The sequence below is a fragment of the Chondrus crispus genome, genomic scaffold (assembly GCF_000350225.1).
Source record: "Chondrus crispus Stackhouse genomic scaffold, scaffold_313, whole genome shotgun sequence".
NCBI lineage: Eukaryota > Rhodophyta > Florideophyceae > Gigartinales > Gigartinaceae > Chondrus > Chondrus crispus.
This window is the reverse complement of record NW_005179196.1, coordinates 1,462-27,364: the sequence shown is the minus strand read 5'-3', so window position 1 is coordinate 27,364 and position 25,903 is coordinate 1,462. Positions and strand designations below refer to the sequence as shown.

Below are 25,903 nucleotides of genomic sequence, written 5' to 3'. Positions count from 1 at the left end.
ATCAGCGTTGAAGAGGGAGAGGTTCTCGGATGGCAGGGTTTCCAAACAATTTGCCGTCCGGCTTCATGGGTTCAGCCATCTACCTTTGCAGGACATGTTGACGCTTTGCAAGAGAGGCGGAGTTCTTACTCCAATTCTGCGGCAAGCCCTGAGCACCGTCGTAAGCAAGTGCACTTCTTGCAAATCTACGGGGAGACCACTGATCTCTCGCAAGGTCTCTTTTAGCAAGATCCTTGCCTCCTTCAACAGCCACGTCCAGATTGACTTCATGTACATTGTCGAGCTCTGCAAGAAGCCGATACTCCATCTGGTCGACGTGCACACCGGATTCTCGGTGACCGCCCTCCTGGACTCCAGGGAGATGGACCTCGCCACAAAGGAGTTCGAGGCACAATGGTGCAACGTCCATGGAGCCCCTGAACTTGTATCAGCAGACCAAGAGTTCAACAACCGGAGGTTCAAAGAGTTCATCGCTTACATTGGCGCCAGATTCGAAGCTCGTCCGGCTCGTCGCCATAATAAGCTCGGGATTGTCGAAAGAAAAAACGCAGTGATTCGTCTAATCGCAGAACGTTTCATCAGAGACGCCGAGTACTTCGCCCAAGAACGAGGAGCTGCTACAGGACGGCATGATGTTGTGTCGCGAGCGACGTTCATAAGCAACATTCTATACGGCAACAAGAAGCTGAGCAGCTTCGAGCTATCCAGGGGCTACACTCCTTCGCTGGGGGGTCTTCCGCAGTCTCGAGTGAGACAGGAGCTGATAGCTGCACACGAAGAGCAAGTGGCCCGTCGTGCGCTTCAGCTCCTAGAGACGACGAGGAATCCTCGCACCATTGATCCATGCCTGCTTCAGAGAAACACTCCAGTATATTACTTCAAGAAAGGCCTGAAGTTCGGGAAATGGGAGAAAGGATATGTTCGAGAACTAGACCCACATTCAGTTTCAATCTCGAGCAAACCTAGCCACAACGGTCTGCCAATCCGGGCAGCCTTCGAGGATGTGCGAGTCGCGCCGAGGTCTTCTCTCCTGCAAGAACTTGACAAAATGAACTATGTCTTTCCTCGCTCGTCCTCTATAGTGGAAGAAGACGAGTTCACAGGAGTAGACCCGGCTGCACCGCCTGAAGTCCCAAGCGATATTCTCGGAGAAGACTCTCCATTGCCGGCGATGTTCCCGTGGAATGCTGAAGCCGACGAACCGAGGGCAAGAATCAAATTCACACCGGAATACGAGACTGAGGAAGCCATCCAGCCAGCCGTACCTGACTTGGATACAACAGAACTGGAGGACAGAGGAATTTCGGACACTGTGGAGGCCTTAGATTTCTTTGAAAAGGAGCACGCTCTGTGGGCTAAACATCCAAATTCCCTAACTCTATTTGCCGGAAATCCCTCACGGCCACGGCGCTCCAGTTTCGAGCAGCCTGCTGTTGATGTTGGAAACTCTTCCCTGTTGTTCTCACACTCTCTCTTTGGAAGGAGAAAGGAAAGAGGAACTTCACACCAGAACGACATTACCAAAGAGTACAAACCTCCGCAACCCTCGAAGGATGTCGGAAATGTACCGATTATGTCGCCCCCAGACTTTCCTTGCTCCCTCAAGACTTCAGAACAAGAGATCCTACAAAGAGCAAGAGAAGTCCTCGGGGACAAACCTCTGTCAGAACATCAACTCCAATTCGTCCCTCAGTGGGTGATCGATAAGTCCATTGCGAAGGAGAAGGAGAATTACGATGGCGCTTACGAAGAACTCCACATCAGCCGGCTTCCTCCGAATGCAAACTTGATTTCGTCTCATCACTTCTTTCAGTTGAAACACGAAGGTGAGACGGACAAGTTAAAGTTGAAGTGTAGGCTCGTCCCTCATGGCAATCGTGACCGGGATAAGGAAAAAGTCCGCAAGGACTCCGCAACAGCGCAATTTCCGATTATCCGCATCGTGTTGTCAATTGCGGCGATTCTCGGAATGGCCCTGGGCTCCATCGATGTCAAAAGTGCGTACATGCAGGGAGGTTGGCTAACTCGCAGTATATACGTGAGGCCACCAAAGGGCTGGACATCCATGCACAAAGGGATTTGGAAGCTGCTGAAGCCAGCCTACGGCATCGTAGAGTCCGGTCGAATTTGGCAGCTAGCAGTCGAACGGTGGATGTCTGGGCAAGGGATTATAGAAGTGCCCGGACTCCCTCAACTGTTCATCAAGCGCCGACTAGACGGAGGAATCCTCCTCGCCATTTGCAAAGTTGTCGACGACTTTCTCATGGCTGGATCCCAGAAGGACATTGACGAATTCCATGAAAGCATGCTGAAACGATTTGAGATTGGTCGTTTTGTCACTGGTCGGGACCTGATATTCAATAGGTTGCACATACATCAAAATGACGATCGAACAGTTCACATCAGCATGAAGGAATACCTGGGAACGATAAAGCCTCTTGCCGTCACTCGGGAGCGACGCAAACAGTTCGATTCACCATGTACGGCGACAGAGCTCACAGCCTACCAAGGCCTCGCAGGATCGCTCAACTTCCTGGGGCACGGTATTTTACCTCAAGCTTCTTTCGCAGCCAGTTTCCTGCAGCAAGCTGTAGGACGCCTCAAGGTCTCAAACCTAATTACGGCAAACAAGTTACTGGTGGAAATCAACAAACTCGAAGCAGACATCACATTCCGTTCTCCAAATAATCTCGACGTTACACCCTCGTACCTCGCCTTCTCGGACGCGAGTCACGGGTCGACCTCTTATGGACAGACAGGTTATATTTCGGGTATATACCTGCCAGCGGGGGGTGTGGGGTTGTATCACGTCATAGACTGGTTGAGCTGCAAGCAAACTCGCGTAGCCTTTTCCTCAATCGGCGCCGAGATACTCGCTGCAGCCACGTCTGCTGACCGGGGATCAATGATAGCGGAAAGACTGAAAGTGGTGTTTTCTGCAGAGCATCCTCTCCCGTTTGTGCTAACGGTCGACTCTCATGGCCTGTTCTCAACGGTGACAACCTTACACGAGGGTAGTGACTATCGTCTTCGTCCCACTGTGGCAAGGATGAGGGACTCATATGAGACCGGGGAGATCAGCGTCATGCAATGGATAGCCGGAAAACGGAACTTCGCAGACGCCCTCACGAAGAGAAATTTGGACATGTTCAAGAAACTAAACGACGTGATGAGGAGTGGATTCTTGGACGCAGAGACATTCAAGTCATCACAAAGGGTCTCCCAAGTTTATTGATCACTCCTCATCATCAATAATGACGCTTTTCGTTTTCGATTTCTTGTGGGTAAACTTGGCTTCATTCCCCTTCTTCTCACTCCTGCGCTCCCGCTTGACGCTATAAGAGATGCGCTTATTCGGCTTCTTCTTCTTACCAGAAGCCACTCTCTTGCCTACCTCTTGAGCGTAGAGGAGCCTCATCTCGGAGATGCCCATGAATTGCGAGTCGTCCCCGACGCACACGTCAAAAATCTGGGAACTGACACGAAGAGCAAAGCGCTCAACGCAATCGAAGACAACCTGACGGCCTGCGTCGTATGCAACAACGTGGTCAACCTCCTCATCATCGCGGTTCATTCCAGAAAGCCGGACGAGGTAGATGCCGGTCCGTTGATAACGCAACCACTCCTCCTCGGTCATGCCCCGGTCCACTTTAATTTGTCGGAGCCCCAGAACCTTGATGTTGTTCTGCACCCAGGCAGATGCGTCTGCCAGGCTCCGACAAGCCATTACGCCCCGCTGAAGCATGCTGAGGGCGATTTCGGGTCCCTGCAGGGCATGGATGCCGTTCGCCAAGGCTGCTCGCAAGCATTGGCCGTGACAGGACCTTGCGAATACCGGCAAGCTTGAATGCAGAGAGGCGGCATGCCTTGACGGACCACGATCACCGGGACAGCTCAGAGTGTAAAATCTGTCAGGGTGCTCCGTGCACCAATCGTCGAGTGCGTCGAGAAACGCTGCCTGCCGGCCCGGATTGTAAACAAGTTCCACCGAGCACCCCTGCCGCCCAATCCGTCCAGGAAATATTTCCAAGTCCGACTCAATCCCACTGCCCAGCTCAGCGTCCAGGGTGGAATCCCCTCCTAGACGATGCGTTTCAATTGTGTGAAACGCAATGGGCCAGAACGTACACGGTCCCCCTCGAAGAAGGTCGGAGGCGAAGTACCCGGGGCCCGCTCTTCCAACGAATCGAGAGTCCCGGCCTGAGCTGAACGCGACGCGGCGAATCTCATACGCCTTCCCTTCCTTACCGACATCCCCACATTTCCTTACCCTGCCACCGCCTTCATGAGTTTCCATCACCTTCTTCGATCTCGATTTCCAATACTTGTCTGCGGCACGGAGGTCGTCGGTGAAGCCAAGTCGACGGAGCTGCATCAATCCGAAGCGCGCTGTAGGCCTCGCCGCGACCCAAGCAGACAGGGCCGCGACGTTGTCGCTGGGGATGGGGAGCGCTTCGAAGAACGCGCGCGCTCCCACAGTAGTCCTTGTGTCCTTCTCGAAAAGGTCCACGGTAGACGCCAACCGTCCGGTGGTGAAGCTCGCGAAGGAGACTTTCCTCCCTCTGCATGTTACAGTGGTGATGCCTCGCTGCCCCTGAGCACCCGTCGCTACCCTCCCGGTCGGTACCGTGGCCCTCGGGCTCATATTCAGCTGCCTTCCGGATGGGTGTTGCTGCACGGGCGCGCTGCGTGACGAGACACCACGAGGCATTGCAATACGCCAAGACGGGAAAGCGCACGAGGAAGATTTGGAGGGGTAATTGCGGAAGGGATTCAAGGAGTTGCGGCTGGGCAGGAAATGGGACGCGGTATAACTCGGCGTTCGTGCACCCGATGCGGAAAAGGGAGATGGGGATTGATAAGGGTTTGTGTTGGAATACGTCGGTGCGGATCACGGGAGCAGCGTCGGGAGAGACCTAGTTGCACGCCCCCCCGCCGTCGACGGCGCCGAAGTATGCCAACGGGGGGTGTGTAGTTGGGCCACGTGGTAATAGGCCACGTGTGCGGGCTAAAGCGCCGGCGGCGACCGGCGCTGCCGACGGATAATTTAGGTCTACAATTTTATTGAAATAGCGCCGACCAGAATTGGTCGGCGCACCGGGGGGGGGCAGACAAGGCTACGACCCCGGGGGACATTGTGCCCTTCCTTCTTCGCCGCGCCACATCCCTCTCTCGCGACTATCGTTCCCCCCCTCGTTCGCCCTACCGCTGCGCGACGCGCGGATACTACGAGCTGCCACCACCCGCAACCATAGAAGTCCCTTCTGCAATACATTTCACATACTTGTACGTGTACAAAAAATGGCGGGAGAACGAGAGAACGAGTGTGTGTTTTGTTCACCGTCGAGGGCTTGGATGACGTTCCCTTCAGTGAGGATGAGGGTGTCGTCGGCGGAGGCGATCGGGATAGAAAGGGGGGGAAACGAGAGGGCGGCGATGGGAACGGCGGTGCACCGGGAGGGGCGAGTCTAATGGCCATTTCTGAGTTGTGAGTTGCTGCATTTTTCTTTGCTCAAGACCTTGTTTCAATTAAAAAAGCGTTTATATAATTTAATACTGTAGCGCACAAGGGCCGACTCTCAGCACCCGGCGCCTACCGCTACGTGATCGACTTTCCGTGATCAACTTTCCGTGTTGCCAAACCAAAGGCATCAACCCCTCCTCGTCCTTCTCCGGCACCTTGACGCCGTCAATCTTCGTCAAAACAATGTGATGGTCCTGCACATCCTCGGTATGCTCAATCGTGCAACTTGCCGCCACCATGCACTCTTCCTCCACCCGTGTCCTATCCTCCTTCCCCAACGCAGCCCTCGTCACGTACCGCTCGACAATGTCCTTCTGCCTTGTCGAAAGCGCGAACAGCCTCACGCCCGCCCCGACCCCGCCGAGCCCCGCGTAGAACGCGCTCGAGTGCCCCACATTGAAGCACATCATCCCGCGCGCCGCCGCAGGCACCGTGACGGACGTCGCCGTCATCGCCAGATCCTCCCCGTGGGCCGCGCTGGTTGACACCACCCACATCGCCGACGGCATCTGCCGCAGCAACGTTTTGGTTTGCTTGTCCAGTGGGTAGAACGGCAGCTTGGAGCGCGGTACGTCGAGTGCCACCGCGCGCTTGGCAAGGTACGTGTCTCGGTAAATCGCCTGCACGAATTCCGCCTCGCCTAGGCTCACCGCCGTTACCACCGCCTGTACCACGGCGCACCCGCCCACGACGGAGATGTTCTTCAGCGATAAGTCGGCCGTGACGCCTGTCTTGCGCTCGTCCAGCATCAGTGACGAGGATGATGATGATGACGACGTCGAAGGCCGCGGCGCGAGAAGCTCCACCCTTACCTGGTTGAGGGGGTCTTCCGCGACGAGCGACGCCCTTTTGAAAAACTCGTCATCCGTCACAAATAAGACCACCTGCTCCGGCTGCATGGAGCACCCGCGAAAGTTGTCAAGTTCAATCTCCGCCCCGTCAAACGTGCACCGGTAGTAGTTGGTCACTGTGTGGTGCCCAATATCAGCAACCGCTTGCTGCCGCTCTGCGGCGGAGAGGCCCTTCTCATCGCCGGAGCTCGTGGACGTGGAGTTGGGCTCGCTCCGCAGGGCGGGGCTGAAGATGTTTGCCGAGTAGAGGCTCTTAGCGGGTGCGTCGGGCCACGTGGCCTCGGTGCGGTCCATTGCGCAATACCCATACACGGTGTCCGGGTGGCTGTCGACGAGCTGCTGCAGAAAGGCCACGGCCTGCGGCAGGCGGTCAAACGTCATCGACGCAGTGGCGACGGATGATGGGGAGCGGAGGATTGAGGCTGGGCGCGGATGTCGGAAGGTTGGGGCATGTCGTATAAAGGTGCAGGGTATAGCGGGAGATGCGGAGGACGGAGACGCACGACCGCGCACGAAAGGCGCAAGAAGATGTCGCCAATGTACGGTATGATTGTGATAACCACTGAGCAAAAGGGGACGTGCCGCTGACCAACGACATGAGGGAGGAATGACTGTCCGGGCCGTTCAGAGAGTCATTAGGTCTCCCAACGCAAATGAAGGGGGTTTGCGCAGAACAGTGACAATTGCAGGACGACTCGGTCCTTTTGAAGGTGAGCTAAAATATGCTGTAGTGGACTCCAACAGCCGACTCAACGCCCTCTACAGCAATGCATAAAAATCGAGAGCAAAAATGATACTTTTACGATAGTACAGTATCTTTCTGCTGTCCCTACATACTTTCGCTTGGCTGTCTCCCAAACAGCTCCCTCACCCCCTCTGCACGAAATTGGCGTTGCACGAAGTCCGCTCGTCTCTGACGATAGCGCATCTGTATCCTTCGGCGTCGTTCGAGTTGAGAATTCCCAATGTGATACCACCTGCTTGTAAGCTGATGGTATAACTGCACGTCGTCATCCCGCAGCGGCTTCCAGCGTATGTGGAAGTTCGTCAGCCCTAGACATAGACGAAATATGGGGTCATAATTAATCTCGGACCAGTTCCATTTCGATCCTAACACATTCCAAAGCCCGCATAAACGTCCGAAATAGTTCTCTACCAAAATGCGGTCACTAGATATAAACTTGTTTGTCAAAACATCCGCGGGAGACAAACACAAGCCTTGTGGTTTGCGCTTGGGATGAATAATTCTACAAAACTCCCCAGCGCCTTGATAGCCTTTATCAGCTAGCACTGCCAACTGCTTCAGGTACCTCTCTGCAAGCGGGCCGTTGTCCGCAATGTCCATTTCATCACTCCTTTTGCGCTGGGTGCCGCGGTGAAACCATTGAATTTCCTGGAAAATGACGAGATCAGAAACGGACCCAGGCTCGTGCATGCTCGCACCGACAGCGAAACCATTTGGGGTAACTGAGACTTCAACCTTGTATCCATACAACTTGTGTTTACCACTGTAATACCGCTTTCCCTCCTCGACACTGCCCGACGGCCTGAAGGCAGGCTGGAACGTCACATCCATGGCGTACCTTGCCATGGGATATTTTTTAAACACATGCCCATTTGTCTGCAGTTCCTTCATGGTCCATTTCTTCGTCTGGTTTGAGACGTAGTGCTCATATAAAGGTTCGGATAAGAGCTGTATAAACCGAAGCACCATTCGCTCAAACGCGAACGTTTTCTGCCCAAACATCCTCGCCAAAAAATCCCACGTACCCCCGTACTTAAGAACCGCCAATACCATGAATAGCACGTCTTTAGGCTTCTGCGCGCATTTGCGCCCACGACCGACGTTGTAGTTTACAAGGACCAACGCCTCAAACCCAGCCCAAATGCCGATGAATGGGGCGGGTTGAAGTTGGTCATCTCCACAATGGCCTTCGCACCCCCCTCATCGTAGAAACCGTCAAATATTGGCGCATCAGTCCCATTATCCTCACCACTGTCCTCTGGGCGCTCGTCCTCTAACGCCTCGAGCTCATTACGGCGATCAATTGACGCATTGGCGAAGAGTTGCAGGGCTTGTGCTGCATCGTGAGATGAGAAGCAGGCCATAGTGCACTGTGCGATAATGATAGGAAATGGCAGGCGAGAGGGGCACGCTGCGGAGGAAGCGGGGGTGGGGCAAGAGGGGTAAAAGTGGCAGAGCAGATGGAGAGAAACTAGTGCAGAGTGGGCGTCCTCGACGTGGTAACTCGACGCCGTGCGGAGGCGACGCCGTTACGGAGGACGAATCCGGGCGCTATGCGGAGCGCTCGTCGTGCGTTACCCCTGCGGTGGAGTACTTTTCGGTGTACTCGATGTACAAAAAGGGAAGACGAAAACGTAGTCAAGCGAAAGACTTAGGCACAAAACCAAGGGACAAAGGGGTCGGCCCTCGAGATGATGCCACTGCGTTGATCGATCATCCACTCAAGTCCTTCCCCTTCCCTACTTTATTATATCTACTACAGTAGTCCCCGTTCTTACAGTGCCAGACTGTAACGGTACGACTACACGTCGGGCAGTAACGGTCCTGCACTTGGGCGCCAGCGAGGTACGCCGGTATCATACATTAGACGGTATGATTCGAGTACAGTACGTACACGGACGCAAATTGCGCTGCCCAACTTACCGGGCGATAAGGTAATTACCTTTCGAATTGGGAATTAACCAATGCGGTCCTTGTCATACACCATCGGGTGTTCGAGTACAGTATATACACTAGTGGACACTTGGCGATATACCACATGGCCCCCTCCTCGCCTTGAGCGTCCCGCTCAAATTTTGCAAAAAATATTTTCCGAAAAATTACGCACGGCGCGTGCGCGAAGGACTCATGTGTCCCACTTCAAAATTTGCGCAAAAATTGAGCAGGACAAATCAGCTGCGGACACGTGTGTCCTCGTTCTTCCACGTATTTTGCCAAGCGTGCTTCTCGCCGTCGGAGTTCGAATATGTTGACAGCGCAGCATCTGGTGCGACAGCGCGCAGCGAAGGGGTAGACGATCGGTCCGTCTCGTTTCAGTTTGTCGTCCCACGACTCGTTCTCCATTTCTCAGTGCGATTCGATCACACTCCGTTGTTCTTCTGCATAAGGTAAGCCGTGCGAGCTTCCTTTCGTTTACCGTACCGCAGGCGGCACGGGTTGCTCCGCGCAGTCGTTCTGACTTAACAGATCGTGTTTTTCGGCGTCCTTTTTGTGACGCAGATGTATCCCGCGAGAATCCGCCTCGCTTGCGATATCTCCGAACGACAACGTTGTGCAAAAGCTTGCGCCATCGCTCGCAGACAGGCCGTCTGTTCCTGTTTCCAGTGCCCCGCCTACGCTTGGGCTCGCGTCGGTAGGACCGCTTGCCGTCGTCACTACCGAGGTTCCTTCCGTCTCGTCGGGACTCCCGGTCGTTACAGTGCCATCAGGGCCTGTTTGTATGTCCCAAGATTTTTCAGGAGGCGACCCTGTCGTTTGTTCGTCGGGGAACATCGTGGACAAGCAAGGTCCTCCCGCCGTGGGCTTTTCATCAGCGTCAGGCGCATCGGGGGTCTGTGATCGCGCATCGAACGTGCCGTTCGGCGCTGCGAGCCTGAAGCCGACGCGCCGGTCTGCTCTGGAGGAGTCTGGAAACGTGAACGTCACTAAGCCCGGTGGCCTCATGACGTTGCGCCGTTACGAGTGGTACTGTGCCACGCCAAGTTATTCAGCATTCGAAAGCTGTCGCGTCCCGGGATATCCGTACACAGGATCCCCCCCGAGCGAGGGCGTCTTGCGGATCGGTTCCGCAACGTCGCTGCTCGGCCGTGCCGATACTTCCGCTCAATCGCTACCGACAGCAGGATTGACGTACGAATGGGAGGAGTTCCCTCGTGTAGACGTGACACTCGAAGATGTCCTTTCCGTGGACAGTCCCCGTCCTGACCTCCGTCGGTTCCAGAAAATGGCGGGAGGTGGGACATCGTCGTCCATCGTTACGGCCTGAGAAGAATATTTTCGGCAGGGACCCGCGTTTCAGGTGCCTTTGGAAATTACGTGTGACCGCGCGTTTGTATTTTCTTACTCCGAAGTGGAGTACGTTGACCGAGCCGCTCGGTTCCTTTTCGGGACTGTCGACCCGTCGGATACAGAGATGCCGCTTCCTTTGGTCAAGCCTCTGTATACGTACCCAGTTCCGGGCTCAGAAGGTCTTCGTCCAGTGGTAACGAAAGCCAGCGCGGGCTTAATGCGCCTCACTGGCCGCGTGTTGTGGCCATCCGACTGGCTCGTTCATCGCTGGAGCAGATCGCATGAGTCTCGAGTGACTCCGTCGTCGGAGTTGGCGATTGGTCTGACCAAGATAGATTTCGCGGAGCTCCCTCCTGTCGTTTGGCAGTCTATGCCACCGGCAGGGGTGCCCGTACTCTGTCCCGTCGATTTAAGGTACTTCGGCTATGCGGCGAACGACCGCCAGCACTCGTATCTTTCTCGCCTCGAGCGAGTCGTGACCTTCGAGTGGTCCGTTAACGTTGCATGTGCGATCATGCAGTAAGCTCTCGGTGAGCGTCGAGCCTTTCTCGTCTCAGACGGCGTACTTAATGCACTCCGTTCGGTCGTGGCGGGCGCGCCTCGTCTGGCAGCCCCGCTCGTTGGTCGTGGCACTCCACGAATGTGGTCGTTCTCAGAAGCCCTGGGACTTATGGAACGCGTCCGTAGTGCACCAAAAGCACTTTTCGTCGTATGGGAGGATTTTTCGACCGGTGTCGAATCGTCGTACGTGTACTATCACGCTGCGTCGGACTCCTTCCGTCGAGAGTACAGAAACAACCCAAGCTCAGGACGTCGAGGGCGTTTGGGACTGGGTCACAAGAGGGACTACAGTCACGTTGCCGGAGAAGTTGCTTCTCTCCCAGCACCGTCTGGGGCATCTCTGGATCCTCCATTCGTTGACGCAAGGGCCATGGTCGAGTCTGATATTACCAGGGACGACCTGGTTCGTTTGCCGAAAGCGGTCGAAGCGTTAGGCCAAAGGGCCTACGAGTCTGGGAATGTCGGCTCGATGATCGAGACATTAGCTCGCTGGTACCTCGTTCGTACAGCAGAGCTTCGTGAAATGAAGTGGGACCTTCGTGGTGCCCTTTCCGAGGCCAAGGTGGCTACGGAGCGTGCAGATCGAGCTGCGAGTACAGTAGAAGACTTGCGTACTTCTCTTCGCAAAGTTCGCGCAGAGCGCGATCGCTATCGTTAGTCACATGACACCCTCTGGCGCTCCCAAGGGTATGGAAATGCTCGTCATGGACATTACTCGTTAGTTGGTTCGAGCGCCACGAATGCGCGCGCGCCCGTTCCGAGTATTCCGGATCCTTATTCTTCGGCTCCGCGTGATGGATACGAGACGGCGTATCGCGCACCGACGCGAGATATTGAGGGCAGTCCCCCTCCTGTTTCATCGGGAGACGAGGATGCGTATTGCCGAGACCGAACTGCAGGTCACTATGCCCGTCGTTAATTCGTCGTTGGAACTTGTTTCATTGTGCCCGGCGGCACTCGTGCATGGCCCTTCGGGTCTCGTGTCGCAGAATATGATGCATTGCTAAAGCGCGTGTTGGCTTAACTAACACCATTCTGGTTAGTCTTACAATAAAACAAATTGTCCTTTCGACATCGTGTTGTTCTTCGACCAACCCTGAATTAATTGTTCATCGCGCGTGGACCGTGCCACCTCGAAGAGCTTGAAACTCTCGAACGTTGCTACTGCAGCGTGCAGTTCTGGGCCCCCTCCTCAAGCGTGAGTTCCCAGTCACGCCATTCGTGACCGTGTCTTTTGGCTTGAAGGGGTTCGCGTATTGCGATGGAGGCGTTGTCGATAACCACTGACGAGTTCTTCGGGGACATGGGTACGTTTAGTCCATGTGGGTTCTGCGTATCCATTCCATTTGACGAGAAATTCCACATTTCCGTCTCGAGTACGGTGGTCCAGGAGGCGATCCACCGTATACGTAGGTCCTTCGTGAACCTTCTGGGCAAAGTCGGTGGCAGATGCGTGAAGCACTTCGTTTGATCCTGGAGGATGTGCCTCCGCATTCGAATTTTCCGCCGTAGGCTCTGTCGCTGATTCGGCAGCGTTTGTACGAGTGCTTATCGGGGGCGGCGAAAAGACGCATCTCTCCGCGGATACACGTTCAGTTACACCGTTCCGATCTGTAATGCAATGCGCCTGTCGGGCAGAGACCGCGGTCCGATGGTCCAGCAAAAACAACAACAGCAGCAAAAAGAAGAACTGCCGATGGCACAGCGCTACGAAGTGTCCGACTCTCCCTTCTCCGTTTAAACGAGCTTGCGACTCGTAGTAGCTCAGATCCCTGCTAGAGGGGGGGCACAGAGAAATAGCCCGGCCCGGGATCGGTGTGGTAGAGACTTGCGAAGAGATCTGCTCGACGAGTGTGGGGTGGGGCGCGTACGTAGGTACCCCGGTTCCACTGGGTTGTAAGGCCAATGCTCGTTGAGCTTCTTCAACACCTTGTGACGCGACAAGGCCTTCGACGGGGGCGTCGCAACGCAGCCCGACGGGATGAAATGAAAGTAGCAGCGCTACGTCAACCGTGCCGCCCGATGGCTCGAAACACCTACACCGGTTCGGTCGCAACCGACACCGATGGTACCAACACTGGCTCGTAACACGACAAAGCCCTTCGAGGGAGACGTCGTTGCAACAGTCTCCGTCGGGAAATGGGTCACAGTAGCAGCGCTACGTCAACTGTGTCGCCCGATGGCTCGAAACACCTACACCGGTTCGGTCGCAACCGAGGCCGATGGCACCAACACAAGATAAGGGAAAAATAGGTAGAATTAGAGATAGAAAGGGATAGGGAAGTAAAGAAAAGAAAAAAGGGAACCCCCGAGCAATAGAGGATGCCGTAGGCTTAGGTAAAAGGGAGCGTCTTGGTAGAGACGGACTTCGACCAAGGCGACATTCAACTCCGGCAACTCGGGTTACCTTTACTGACTTGGTGGTCAGAGGTCTAAGGTATATATCGCCCCGCCGGAGCCAGTAAAGTAGCTCGCGGCGCTAGATCCTAGATCTAATCTAGTGTCAGCAAAATTAATGCCAACTAATTAACTAAATAAAATAATTAAAAATTAAAACTGTGCAATTATTCACACGTGTGTCCCCCCAACCCGGACTACTTTTCATATCCAAATCCAAATATTTTCCTTTCTTTTCACCCCCCGTGTAGGGCCCATTATTGCACTACACGATCGACTGTCAGAGTCCGTTTGTCCTGTCGCAGGACCTTGTACGGCCCTTTGGCAGGGGATTGCAGCTGCCGGGTTTTGTCGCCCCGTCCGTAGAGTCTAGGAAGATAAAATCTCCAGCTCTTATCCTTGACTTGACGCGGCGTACTCGCTTGTCAAAGTCTCGTTTATAACGCGCTTGCGTTCGTTGCAGGCTTTTGTATGCCTTTTGGATAGACACGTCCAAACGTTTTCTGAAATCGTCGCGAGCGGTCGCGTCCGGCGTAGAACGTCGTCACACAGAGTGATCCAAAGAGAACTCTGGCGGAGGTCGCGTTAACACTAAATCGAAAGGGGTTGTCCTTGTAGATCTGTCCAGGTGACATTTGTAAGCGTACGTTAACGCTCCGACGTAAACATCCCAGTCGTTCTCGTGCTCGTTTACGTAATTTCGTAGCATAGCCACGATAGTACGGTTGTACCGCTCGGTCTGTCCGTTCGTTTGTGGATGGTAAGCTGAGGTAAAGAGGTTTGTTACCCCAAGAACTTCACAAACGGACCGGAAGAATCCGGCAGAGAATTGCGGACCGTTGTCCGACAGTAGTGTTTTTGGCACTCCGTATTTGAATACCCAGGCCTCGACAAAGGCAACGGCCACGACATAGGCGGTGACGCTCCGTAACGGAACGACCTGCGTAAGTTTCGTGAAAAGATCCGTAATCACAAGAAGGTATTTGCGTCCCTTCTTGGATTTCGGTAGAGGTCCAAGTATATCAATACCAATGGACTGTAGCGGTGCCGTTGCCGGAAACAGCTTGAGGCGGTTGAGCCTCTTACGTAGCCGAACGCGGTTCTTCGCGCAATGTCGACAGTTCCGTACTGTCGCCGCGACGTCTACAGCCATGTGTGGCCAGTAGTACGTTCGTCTTAGGATGTAGTACATCCTGTTCTGTCCTGGATGTCCTGCGACAACGGGGTCGTGCGTTAGCGATAAGATCCGAGCTCTTAACGTTTTAGGTACAACGATTTGCACGATATCACGTTCGTACGAGTGCTTGCGCTTGAGCAGCCCGTCCGTATCCTCTAAAAAGTGCGAGTTGCGTTTTCTGTCCTGTCGAGACAGAACCGTCTGACAAAATTTATCAGCTTGTTGTTCTTCAGCCAGCTCGTCGAAGGAGAGAGGAGCGGGCAGTGCATCGTTTGGGCGGTTGTTGTACAGCGCCTCCTGGTCGTCAGGAAGGCCGAAGTCATCGAGTTCTACGTCGTCCATCTCGTCGGACTCGTCGTCCTCGTGCGGCCAAACGACTGGTTCCGTAGCGTCACGGGGAGCTCCGTTCGTAGAGAGTGCTCCAGTGCGCGTCGTAACGAAAACTGTTTCCGTTTCGTGATCACACTTCGGAGTGCATCGATGCTCCGTTAATTCATTCGAAACATCCTGAACCGTCGTCAAAAGGGAGACGTCACTGTCGAAGGTCGGCACCTCGTCGTCAATCTCGGGTTGGTTTCCCCTATTTGGGGCAACCAATCGCGAGAGCGCGTCCGGAACTTGGTGCACTCGTCCCGGGCGATATTAGATCGTGATGTCGAATTCAGCTAGGCGAAGTCTCCATCTTGTTAGTCTCCCAGAGGACTCCGTTAACTTCATGAGCCATCGTAGGGCGTCATGATCGGTTCGAACCGTAAAGTGCGTACGTTCGATATACGGCCGCAACGATGTGATTGCCCACACAACAGCGTAACATTTGCGCTCGGTAACGGAATAGTTTCGTTCGCTTTCGTTAAGGGCATAAGACCAGTAGCCGACTGGATGCCAACTACCAGGATCTTCCTGTTGTTGTAGAAGCGTACAGCCGAGCTGGTAAGCGGAGGCATCAGTATCGATGACGTATGGCTTACCCAACCGTGGCAAAGCCCATCACGGGGGGCGAGACCATTCTATTTTTCAGCTCTTCGAATGCCTTCACTTGGGCATCTGTTGGGCTATCCCAATCCACGTCTGCGTTCTTACGCGTCATTTCCGTCAAAGGTTTTGCAACTTTCGAAAATCCCTGAACGAAACGTCGATACACGTTGCAGGCTCCCAAGAAGGAACAGACCTGAGTGAGGGTTCGAGGGAACTCGGCAGACGCGAATGCAGACGCCGCATCCTCGGCGACTTGTAGCTTACCAGGAGTTATAACGTGCCCAAGTTATCGTTTCTTACGTTGGAAGAAGGCACACTTCTTTAGCTTCAGCGAGATTCCCGCTGATCGTAGCAGCGAAAGGACGGTATCGAGGTGCTGTACATGCTGTTCCATGGTACGAGAGAACACGATTACATCGTCAAGGTAAACGAGGCAAATTAGCTAACGTACGCCAGACAGTATGATGTCTAGCGCTCTCTGAAACGTCGCCGGGGCGTTCCGTAGGCCGAAAGGCATCCGTAAATATCGGAACGTACCGAGATAGCTCGTAAACGTATTCTTGTCACGATCTTCTGGAGCAACCGGGATTTGCCAATATCCCGAGTTGCAGTTCAATGTGGAAAAGATCTTAGCGTCTCCAAGGGAATCGATACAATCGTCCATGCGCGGTAGGGGATAAGCGTCCCCTAAAGTTTTCGTGTTCAGGCGTCTGTAGTCGACGCAGAAACGAATTGACCCGTCCTTCTTTGGGACGAGCACTATGGAGAAGCCTACTCAGAGGTTGCGGGTTCGATAACCCCAGCATTGAGCATCTTCTCAATTTCTTCTGCGACCTTCGTACGCATCGCAGGTCCTTGGCGATACGGCATTGAACGTAGGGGTTTCGTATCCTTCTCGAGCTCAATGCGATGTTCTGTCGCTGAGATGGTACCAAGACTGCCATCCCACATCGACGAGTGCTTCCGTAGCACAGCCATAATTTCGGCTCGTAAGGGTTCGTCCGTAATGTGGCTGAGACTAACGTGAGATTCCCAGTCTTCTGTAACCTTCTCCTTCGTAGAACATCTATGTTCTGCCGCAGGGTCCGATACCCTTTCGTAGGTCGACCCCTCATTGGTTGAGGTTGTCTCTGGGATTGCCGAGATATTGAGAACTCGGCCCATTTACTCAGCGACTGGTCGCTCTGGCGTAAGTATAGCGACTGGGTTGCGCTTCGCATACCCAATGATGGTATTCTTAGGAAGCCTCCGTGGCTTTCGGGAGAAGTTCGCAACGATGACTTCAAACGGACGGTTGGGAAGTACATCCGCCACCCCGTTCGTTAGTCGTACACCATGACGGTGTTGCAAGGAAGGCTTACGGTCAAGAAATACAAGTCTTAAACCCTTCGTAGTGACCCTCACTCCGAGTTGTGACATAGCCGGGATCGAAATCCATTTGGCCAGACGGATGGGTTGGGCGTCAGTTTCACGACCGTTGTCGTTCCGTGTACGTCGCGATGGCTTGGTAGTCGTGTCGCCGTGAGTAGAAGCGACGCCTTTTGCGTCTATAATGGGACGCCTCGTCCACGAAGTAATTCAAGGCATTGCTTGTCGATGTGATTTGGTTTGACGTGCGCGTCAATGAAAGACATTTCTAGGAGGACTTCTACAGCGAGAGAATCGGCTACCACGAAGGGTAGTCGATACGTGACGTTACCGAGTCGTACAGCGAGACGGATGACTGCGGTAAGCTTCAGCGGGCTTGAATCTGCTACTGCCAATCTTGGCAACGAGGCGTTCGGTATTTGATACGTTCGCCGGTTCGGAGGGAGACAGTCCCTACGCACGAGATTGTATCCTGAACAGGTATCAATCGCAATTCGATACGGCTTTAAGGCGTTGTTGGCGGTACCAATCGAACCGTAGACGGTATACAGCTTCGAGGAAAGCAAGCACACCACCCCGTCTACGACTCGGGGATCCCCCTTCGCGAGGTAATCACCTGGAAGAGGCCGTTTTCGTCTCGTTTTTCTTTTCTCTCGGGGCCTTGCCGGTCTCGATCTCGGTCGAGATTGTTTGTCCATGACAGAATCCGTTTGCGCCCCGGCGCAATCTTTGAAAGGACCTGGTTCGCCAGGTCGTAGAGTTCCATTGGTCACGAGGTACCCCTCGTCGGGTTGCACGGCGGCTAGCGGCGCAGAGTTATCAGGGTTGATATCGCGGGAACTGTGAACGGTTTTGCCTCCCTGCTCGTCGGGCTTTTCGCGCTGCCCGTCGTCTTGGTGCACGTTTGGAGATATGGAAACAGGTGAATCTTGCAACGTTGCAAACGAGACCACCTTTCCTCTTTTCCCGAAGAACTACTCTCATCGGAGGTATCTGGGCGACTTGAGGTATTCCTATTCGGGGGATTCTCTTGTTCCGCTCGTGCGGTGTCGAGCCGCTCTCCGTCCAAACGCGCCACGTCGGCTGGCACGAGCATTACCGGTTCTTCATTCGCGCGTGTCACGAAGTCAGAGGTGACGAGATCGCGCAGGTACATCATTGCTCCTTGCACGTCGTTCTGCGTAGGACGACGCACTTCACGATTTGTTTGCCCACCACGACGGGTTAATTCGTATCGGACGAACGATAGCCTTGATCGGGTCTTCGGAGGACTGTTTTGCTTGGTTCACGGAAACCAACTTGTCGCTGGCGGCCTCTGTTACCCCCTTGACGGAAGCGGTCGTCTGGGAGCTGCCTGAGCAGGTTCCGCATATGAGGCCTCGTCTCCAGCTGATACTCGTAGTTACGGTATGCGGAGTAGAGTTGCTGCTCTTTCGTCAGAAAGGGGCACGTGTAGAGGGTGTGCCCCACGATGCGGCAGAGCCAGCAACGATGGTACGAGGAATTGGGCGGCACGATCGATTGTGCCAGCCTCACCTGCTCCTCCGCCAGAGCGGGAACGTGAGAAGGAATAAAACGCTCGATGCGCTTCGTGATATCCACTTCCGTTGTGCTTGTCGGATCTTCCGCCGACCTGGCGGTGTTTAACGTATCGGAACTTGTCGATTTGGAGACAGCTCGTCCGGCCAGGATTAATACGGGATCAAACTGTGCGCCCGGTGGCGCATAGAGTAAGCCAGCATTGCCAGCCACGAGATTGCTTGGGGCTTCGTGTCCTGTGAGATACAACGTCGAGCCAGAAGATGAAGGCGCCCTCGGTGGGCGTACTCGAGGCGTCCGTTGCGCGTTCGCTCCGATGTCGGGTAAAGCTTTTCCCGAACGGGCTCGGTAGGTATTACCCTCCGCGAGCGCGATGCGGCGAACAGCGGCAAGGTCGTTTCGTTCGACAATCGGAAGGCGATAAACGGTCTCGGTTACTACATCCCTCGTTTCGACAGCCAATCCGCGGATGAAGTAGTTCACCAGCGCGGCTTCGGAGAACACGGCGGTACAAGAGTACGCGAGATCTTCGAGTCGACCTGCGTACACGTTTTCGTTTTCATGCGGAAGTTGACGAATCGTAGCGACCTTTTCGTAGGCATCGTTGAGAACGTCGTCCGTAAGATAACGGCGGATCAGCAGGTTCACCAACCCGGGCCACGAAATTGACCCAGGGCTCCGTAGCGAACCGGATTGTAACGCCGTCATCGTGTAAGAAGTGTACAGGCGTTCCACGTCACGTTCCAAGAAATGAGCGATGACTCGTACAGCTACGCCCTCGTTGAGGCGCTGTGCGTTAAAGGTGATGCTGATGTCCTTGAGAAAAGACAGCAGCGTTATCGGGGAGGAGCCATCGAAGGTCTTCATCGTAGGCCGTATGCCTTGGCAGCGCTTCACGTATTTACCAATTCGTCGGGCATCGTTCTCCGAGACGAGAATAGAAGTATCGTCGAGACGATAGAGTCGATAGTCGACAACGTGGCTGAACTCTTGAAGTAAGGTCTTCGTGGGCTCGATCCCAGGCTCAAGAGGTCCTAAATGACCGAAGGGCGTCTCAGCGAGTAGCGGTGAAGGCGTTTCCGGTCGGTATGGAATCTTGTGGGACACAAACGGAGGGCCTGTGGCCCGTGCTTCACGAGCGTGAGCTTCACGACGAAGCCCATTCGGTTCCAGACGATCGGAACCTGTAGGAAGAGGGTCAAAAGGGCGCAACAAAACAGGACTCGGTCGAGACACGTCGCGAGCGTTCGCAGACGTTGAGGATATATCCGATCCTCTCTCTCGCAGCCGATTCGCGCGGCTTCGTTGCTGATTCACTTGAGCAGCTAGGCGCGAGAACGCGCCCATCTGCTCGGCGGTCAGGTCAGTTGACCTATCGGGGATAAGGCTCTCGCAAAGGACGAGTCGAGATTCGATCGTATCGACGCGAGCTCGGAGGCTCTCAAGTCCTTGCGTGAAAGATTGGTATCGACCCAACATTAGGTCACGGAGATTGTCTCGGCAATGCTCGTAGACATCATCATAGACGTTGCTACGGAGCGCTTCACGTATATCCTCGAGGTTTCGAAGCATCCTCTCGTACGAATCCATGTCGGGAGGACCTTGAGTTGGGCGAAAGTCGGAAGCATGTTCAACGACTCCGCTCGGTTCAACCGGCGGTGGGATCGGAGCGGATGGTTCCGCGGCTTCGGAACCAGCAAGGGAACGATGAGGCGAACTCATATCGACGAGGCGACGGTTGCCAACGATATTGCATTGCGCAGCAAACGTAGCGTGCGCTCACACTTCTAGGTCGGGAGACCAGTGTAGTAGAACGTGCCGCGCTCGACCGGCTTCGGGTGGCGGGAGCTGCGACACGTCGTACTGTAGTTCGAGGCGTGCGAGACGCGACGAGTGCCGTGCACACGTGTAGTAAGAACCACAAACAAGACAGAAGGGAGTTCGGTAGCTGGTTAGTAGAGGTTTTGGTAGAACGGTGTGGGTTCGACACAACGATGCCACGAAAGGCAGATCGACGTCCTCGACGTGGTAACTCGACGCCGTGCGGAGGCGACGCCGTCACGGAGGACGAATCCGGGCGCTATGCGGAGCGCTCGTCGTGCGTTACCCCTGCGGTGGAGTACTTTTCGGTGTACTTGATGTACAAAAAGGGAAGACGAAAACGTAGTCAAGCGAAAGACTTAGGCACAAAACCAAGGGACAAAGGGGTCGGACCTCGAGATGATGCCACTGCGTTGATCGATCATCCACTGGAGTCCTTCCCCTTCCCTACTTTATTATATCTACTACAGTAGTCCCCGTTCTTACAGTGCCAGACTGTAACGGTACGACTACACGTCGGGCAGTAACGGTCCTGCACTTGGGCGCCAGCGAGGTACGCCGGTATCATACATTAGACGGTATGATTCGAGTACAGTACGTACACGGACGCAAATTGCGCTGCCCAACTTACCGGGCGATAAGGTAATTACCTTTCGAATTGGGAATTAACCAATGCGGTCCTTGTCATACACCATCGGGTGTTCGAGTACAGTATGTACAATAGTGGACACTTGGCGATATACCACACCCACGGACACGAGCTGGGAACGTCAAGATCCTAGTCATGATTGACACGTTTACCCGGTTTGCTCGTGCAGTGCCCATCCCGGACGAAAAGGCAGAAACGGTGGCAAAGAAGATCCTTGACGAGTGGGTCGCGATATTCGGAGCAATGGAAACGCTCCTCTCTGACAGGGGTCCCAATTTTATCGGAAGGGTGGTGTCAAGCATGGCCGACCAGCTAGGCACGAAACGGGTCACGACCTCTGCGTTCCACCCACAAGCAAATGGCGGCGTAGAGCGGTGGAATAGGACGCTCGCCCAAGATTTGGCCTGCTTTGTGTGCACTGGGCAAGACGACTGGGACCTCCATGTATCTCTCGCTTGCCTACGATACAACACGGGAGTGCATGAGGCGACCAAGTTGTCGCCGCTTAAGGCGATGTTTGGGATCGAGGCTTCTGTGGGGTGGGGAGAGGTCGAGGCGGACCAAGTGATGGGAGAGCCCTACAGCACCTCTAAACATCTCAAGAAGCTTCACTCAAGACTGTTGAATCACGGCATGGAGGCACGCCGGAAAGCGGCGACCCGGTACGATCGCAGGGTAGGCGCCTTGGGCCTGCTACCTGGAGATTGCGTCATGGTGTGGGCTCCTGACCTCGTTAGCAAGGAGGGAAACAAGTTGGTTCCATCTTGGCTAGGACCATATACTGTGGAGCGGGAGTTGTCGAGCGTGAGCTACAGACTTCGGTCAGAAGTGGGAGATATCCACGCCCGCGTGCACGCCAACCGCATCAGGCGTATCTCGAAGGATGCCGTCCAAACAAAAGATCCGAAGGAAGCGGTCTTTACGGATGGGCTTAGGCTACTGCAGAAGGTCACCGCCACTAGGGAGAGGCCATGCCCCAGGACGGGAATCTTGGAACGTTGGTTCAAGATCCAGCTTCGTGGTCGTGCTTCGCCGAGGTGGACGCCTGAAAAAGCATTGCCTGAAGCAATTATAAGCCTCTACGACGCACGAAAAGGCAGCTTGGATCTCAAGACGCCAGAGAACGCCAACGGCACACCTGAAGCTCTGCAGGCAATGACTCACTCCGTTGAGCAAGAACACTTCTGAATCAAGCCCCCTCACCTCATCCACCCAAACCTCAACGAACCGACAGAGACATAGGAAAAGGGACGGATGTTGCGCGTCGGATATCAGGTTTCTACGCCACACGTGGCAGCTGCGTGGACATGCGCCTAGATCCCAGGATCGAATCACCCAAACTGTGCGCGCACAGTTTGGCTGCCCGCCGCTGACGACAGTGGCGGGCGGAAAAGCCGTCCCGCGGTTGTAGGCGAGACCGGGACCGTTGGAGAGAGCGAAGCGGCGGGGAGAGACGGCTGGAGGTAGGAGCGCCGCGCGCATGGGCGCTGTGGTCGCAGGCTGCATGAGAACGTTCGGAACACGCGGGTGCGGTCGGACGCAGGAGTGAGGAGCACTGCACGCGCGAGAGGAAAGCCAGGTACGCGAACGGAGAGGCAGGACGCAGGAGGGAATCGGGAGGACGACAGGTGGAGCGCGAACGGTAGGCCCTGAGTGGCGGCTTCGAAGTCGTCGGCAACGGGCCAACGGGATCGATTCCATGCCGACACTGCCGACAGCATGCGATCCGAGACCCGCTCGGCACTCACCAAGACTATGAGATAGAGATCGCTGGTAAGAAATGTAGGTATCGAGGGAGCAAGTGGAAACGCAAAGGTAAACTAGAGGTTATCACGCGGGTCTTTTGCGCTCTCGGTCGGTGAGGTATGTGGCTTGGGCTAGCCGCAACACTACAGTACCGTTTTCACTGGTTTAATTCTGGACACTTTCCAGAAATGCAAAAATCAACGTTTTTACCAATCAGACCAAGGTTTTTTGCCATTCCTGAGCTCGTCAACAGACGGAAAATGGGAAAAGGGGTCAATTCTGGACAGGGAGCTGAGCACTCTTATCGATAGTGAGACAAACCGACGAGCCCTGATGCTGCCACTTCCGTTCTCTCGTCTTCAACACACCCTTGCCCGCCGATATTGGCACTTCTTCGGACTTAGCGCCATGACGCAATTGGAATATCATCCAGAACGTCTCCCTTTAAGTCAATCAGCCTTTGCGCGAAAACACCGTCCTCACCTGGACAATGGGTTTCTTTGTTCCCTTCAAATGTGGTCCCTGTGATAGGTATCGGAGTGCTCTGTTCAATGGCGTTTTCAGAATTGAAGACACTCTCAAGTCTTCGCTTTGGGGTCCCTTTTTTTGACCTTGCTTGAAGACGCTGTGCTCCGGCCATGGGTGCATTGACTTTGCGACCACGTTGTGAAGTCTTTGCAAGCTTGGGTGGAGAGACCTGCGTATCAAGTAAACTTTTGACATTGAACTCATCGTTCAACAGTACCTGTATCTCTGCTAGTGTATTACTGGCCGAACCAGGGCCGTTTGATAATTGTCGAATTCTGTCTAGCAAGGCGCGCGATTCATTTCTAACTTCTCCCAAATGAGAATCACGAACTGCCCGACTACTTCGTGTGTTCACACTACTGCACAAAGGTCCTTTGAGGTTATCACTGGCCTGACTAGGTCGCAATTCGGTCAAGAAACCTAAAATCCATTGGCCATAATCCAGACTCATAAAATGCCTTCCTGGCAATCTCTGGAGTCAACGTGCGATAACCCGCCACAGCGAGCTTTATCTTAAAAGCAGAGTTTGCCCACGTCATGTGGCTGATCATCAAGAGCTCATCCCGTGTAGACCGAACCGTTTTTTGAAAAATTCTATTCACAGGCTGGTCGCACGGCTGCAACAGATGGGTTGTATTAGCAGGCAACTTGACCACCAAAATTCGAAGCTTCTCGCATTCTTCGAGCCATACATCGCCCTGTCTAGAACTGTGTCCGTCTAATAGGAGAAGGATTTGCTCATGGGGTGGTACTGTTTTTCGCGCATGTCGATTGATATGATGAATAACTTTTGTCGTGCACTACAGCCACGTGTGGCGGCTGTAGGCAGAGCGACGCGCGTTCGGACGCGTAAGGAAATTCGGGAGACCACCCGGGTGGTCCACCGGCCGGTGGATGACCGGAACCGGGATCCGGGCGCGGCTTGCGCGGTAGAGAAGTAGCAAGGTAGTCAGCAATAAAAGGGGGAGGAATTAAGAGAAAACAGAGCTAGCAGGACGGAGAGCACAGTAGTTGGCATAGGTCTCGCGCGGGGTGATCGACGCGCGCGGGGAAGGCAGTTGGGATTCCAGGGGTGTAGATGGCTCGGTCGGTATGGGCGAGCCAGTACCGAGTCGAGGCTACAACCTGGAATCCAGAAACCAAGGTAAAAGACCCGAGGCTTCGTGCCTCTTTACTTTGACAATCGGGTTGACTATGTAGTCTCCCGTCGCCGTAATGGCGAAGCTAAATTATACTGTAAATTAGAATAACTAGGAAATGACGGGTGTAGCCCCGAGGGGACCAAGTACAGCCCTCATAGGCCCTATGGGTCGCGGAGGGATTACACGTGTCCACGGGGAGATCCGGTAGAGCGGCAGGGGAGTCCACGTGTACCCGAGGTACACGTGGTGGCGGCGAGCGTGATTTTTGGCCGATCAGGACAGCTGTCCCGGTACCGAGTACAGTGCACTACAACTTTGACAATTACGGCTTTGTCGATTGGGCCGTGTGGTGTAACAACAAGCTCTGCGTCATGAGGAAACCATTTTTCGTTGCACAACCAGTGTACTACACTATTCGTATTAGTGACGTCCTCCCTATCGAGAGGCTTACGCCATGATTTCATGACTTTCTTACCAGAGGCTATCAAAAAAGGGGCGCTATGTTGCCACATGCTGCAACAGCAAGTCCTGCTGTCAAGTGCTTACCGGGATCCCTAATGCCCAAGCGAGCACCGCCTTGCATGCTGCTGGACGAGGTGAAGCACTTGACTTTACGACCGTACTCACCGCATACAGCGGTTTCATCCCAGTTCCATATTTTGTGAGGGTCTCTGAGGACCTCTGGGAACTCTTTCTGAAGTTTCAAAATAACTTCCTTTAGACTGCCCATATGTGTTGGATTCTCTGCCGCTAGCCTTGCCATGGAAACGTTCTGGGATGCCCTATAGGCCAATGCTCTATGTCGTGCTCTGAATGAGCGTATGGCGTCGGTGGATGGGACGCAGTTGGAGAATGCATTTTCTCTTCCTGCCGCTATCTTGCCCTGAATGCTCTTCATTAGAGAACAGTCAACGGCAAAAACTTTCTCAGCTGCTTCGAGAGTCTTGTGAACGACAAGACTCTGCTCAGCACTCGTGAGAACTGTGCGACGGCCTGCGAAGTGTTTTTCCGGATCGAGCAGTTTTGCGAGCTGTTGCGTGTCCCCATCTATGATAGCCTTTCGAATATTATACACTGTCGTGCGAGTGACACCACTTCGAGTGGACACTTCCCTTGGAGAGATGCCGCGCTGCAGGAGCTGTAATGCTTTTTCCCGTCTGATACGCTCATCTTTTCTTTTAGCAATCCCTTTGTTATGTGCGATAGTTTGAGCGCGCATGGAGCTCGGCATGTTCGCACCACCGATCAGGAGCACTGTCTACGGAAGCATGAGGGAGTTGGGAGAGCGGCGATAGGCATAGAAGGATGGGGGGGGGGGGTGTGTGTGAGAGAGATAAAGAGGTTCGAAGGCGGGGTACTCAAAAATATATTGTCCAGAATTGACCCTTTTCCAGAATTAGACCAGTGAGAACGGTACTGTAGAACAGCCGTTTGCATGCATACTGCTTACAGTGGCTGGACCTGCCTCAACTTCTGCCATCATGAAGGGGGAGCAACAATCAAACTGATATCTTACACGGTGTAATTTATCAGGTGGTTTGTTGCTGGTGTCATTTACACCCTGAGTGCGTCTTTCCGCGAAGAAGTCACGC

The 25,903-nt window shown here is 54.2% G+C and overlaps 2 protein-coding genes; one reads left to right on the top strand and one right to left on the bottom strand.

Moving 5' to 3' along the window:
- The first annotated feature begins 5,301 nt into the window (after nucleotides 1-5,301).
- On the top strand, nucleotides 5,302-5,549 carry CHC_T00005787001 (hypothetical protein). XM_005717317.1 is given in 2 exon segments: nucleotides 5,302-5,472; nucleotides 5,473-5,549. The coding sequence occupies 1 exon segment, from the start codon at nucleotides 5,302-5,304 to the stop codon at nucleotides 5,470-5,472; it is 171 nt and encodes a 56-aa protein (XP_005717374.1). The 3' UTR covers nucleotides 5,473-5,549.
- A 1-nt stretch (nucleotide 5,550) lies between these two features.
- On the bottom strand, nucleotides 5,551-6,756 carry CHC_T00005786001 (hypothetical protein). The gene has a single exon (XM_005717316.1). The coding sequence runs from the start codon at nucleotides 6,754-6,756 to the stop codon at nucleotides 5,551-5,553; it is 1,206 nt and encodes a 401-aa protein (XP_005717373.1).
- Nucleotides 6,757-25,903: the final 19,147 nt, after the last annotated feature.

Bases quoted from the DNA above. Each gene is read 5' to 3' on its own strand.
- CHC_T00005787001 (XM_005717317.1), top strand. From the start codon at position 5,302: ATGGCGGGAGAACGAGAGAACGAGTGTGTGTTTTGTTCACCGTCGAGG.
- CHC_T00005786001 (XM_005717316.1), bottom strand. From the start codon at position 6,756: ATGACGTTTGACCGCCTGCCGCAGGCCGTGGCCTTTCTGCAGCAGCTC.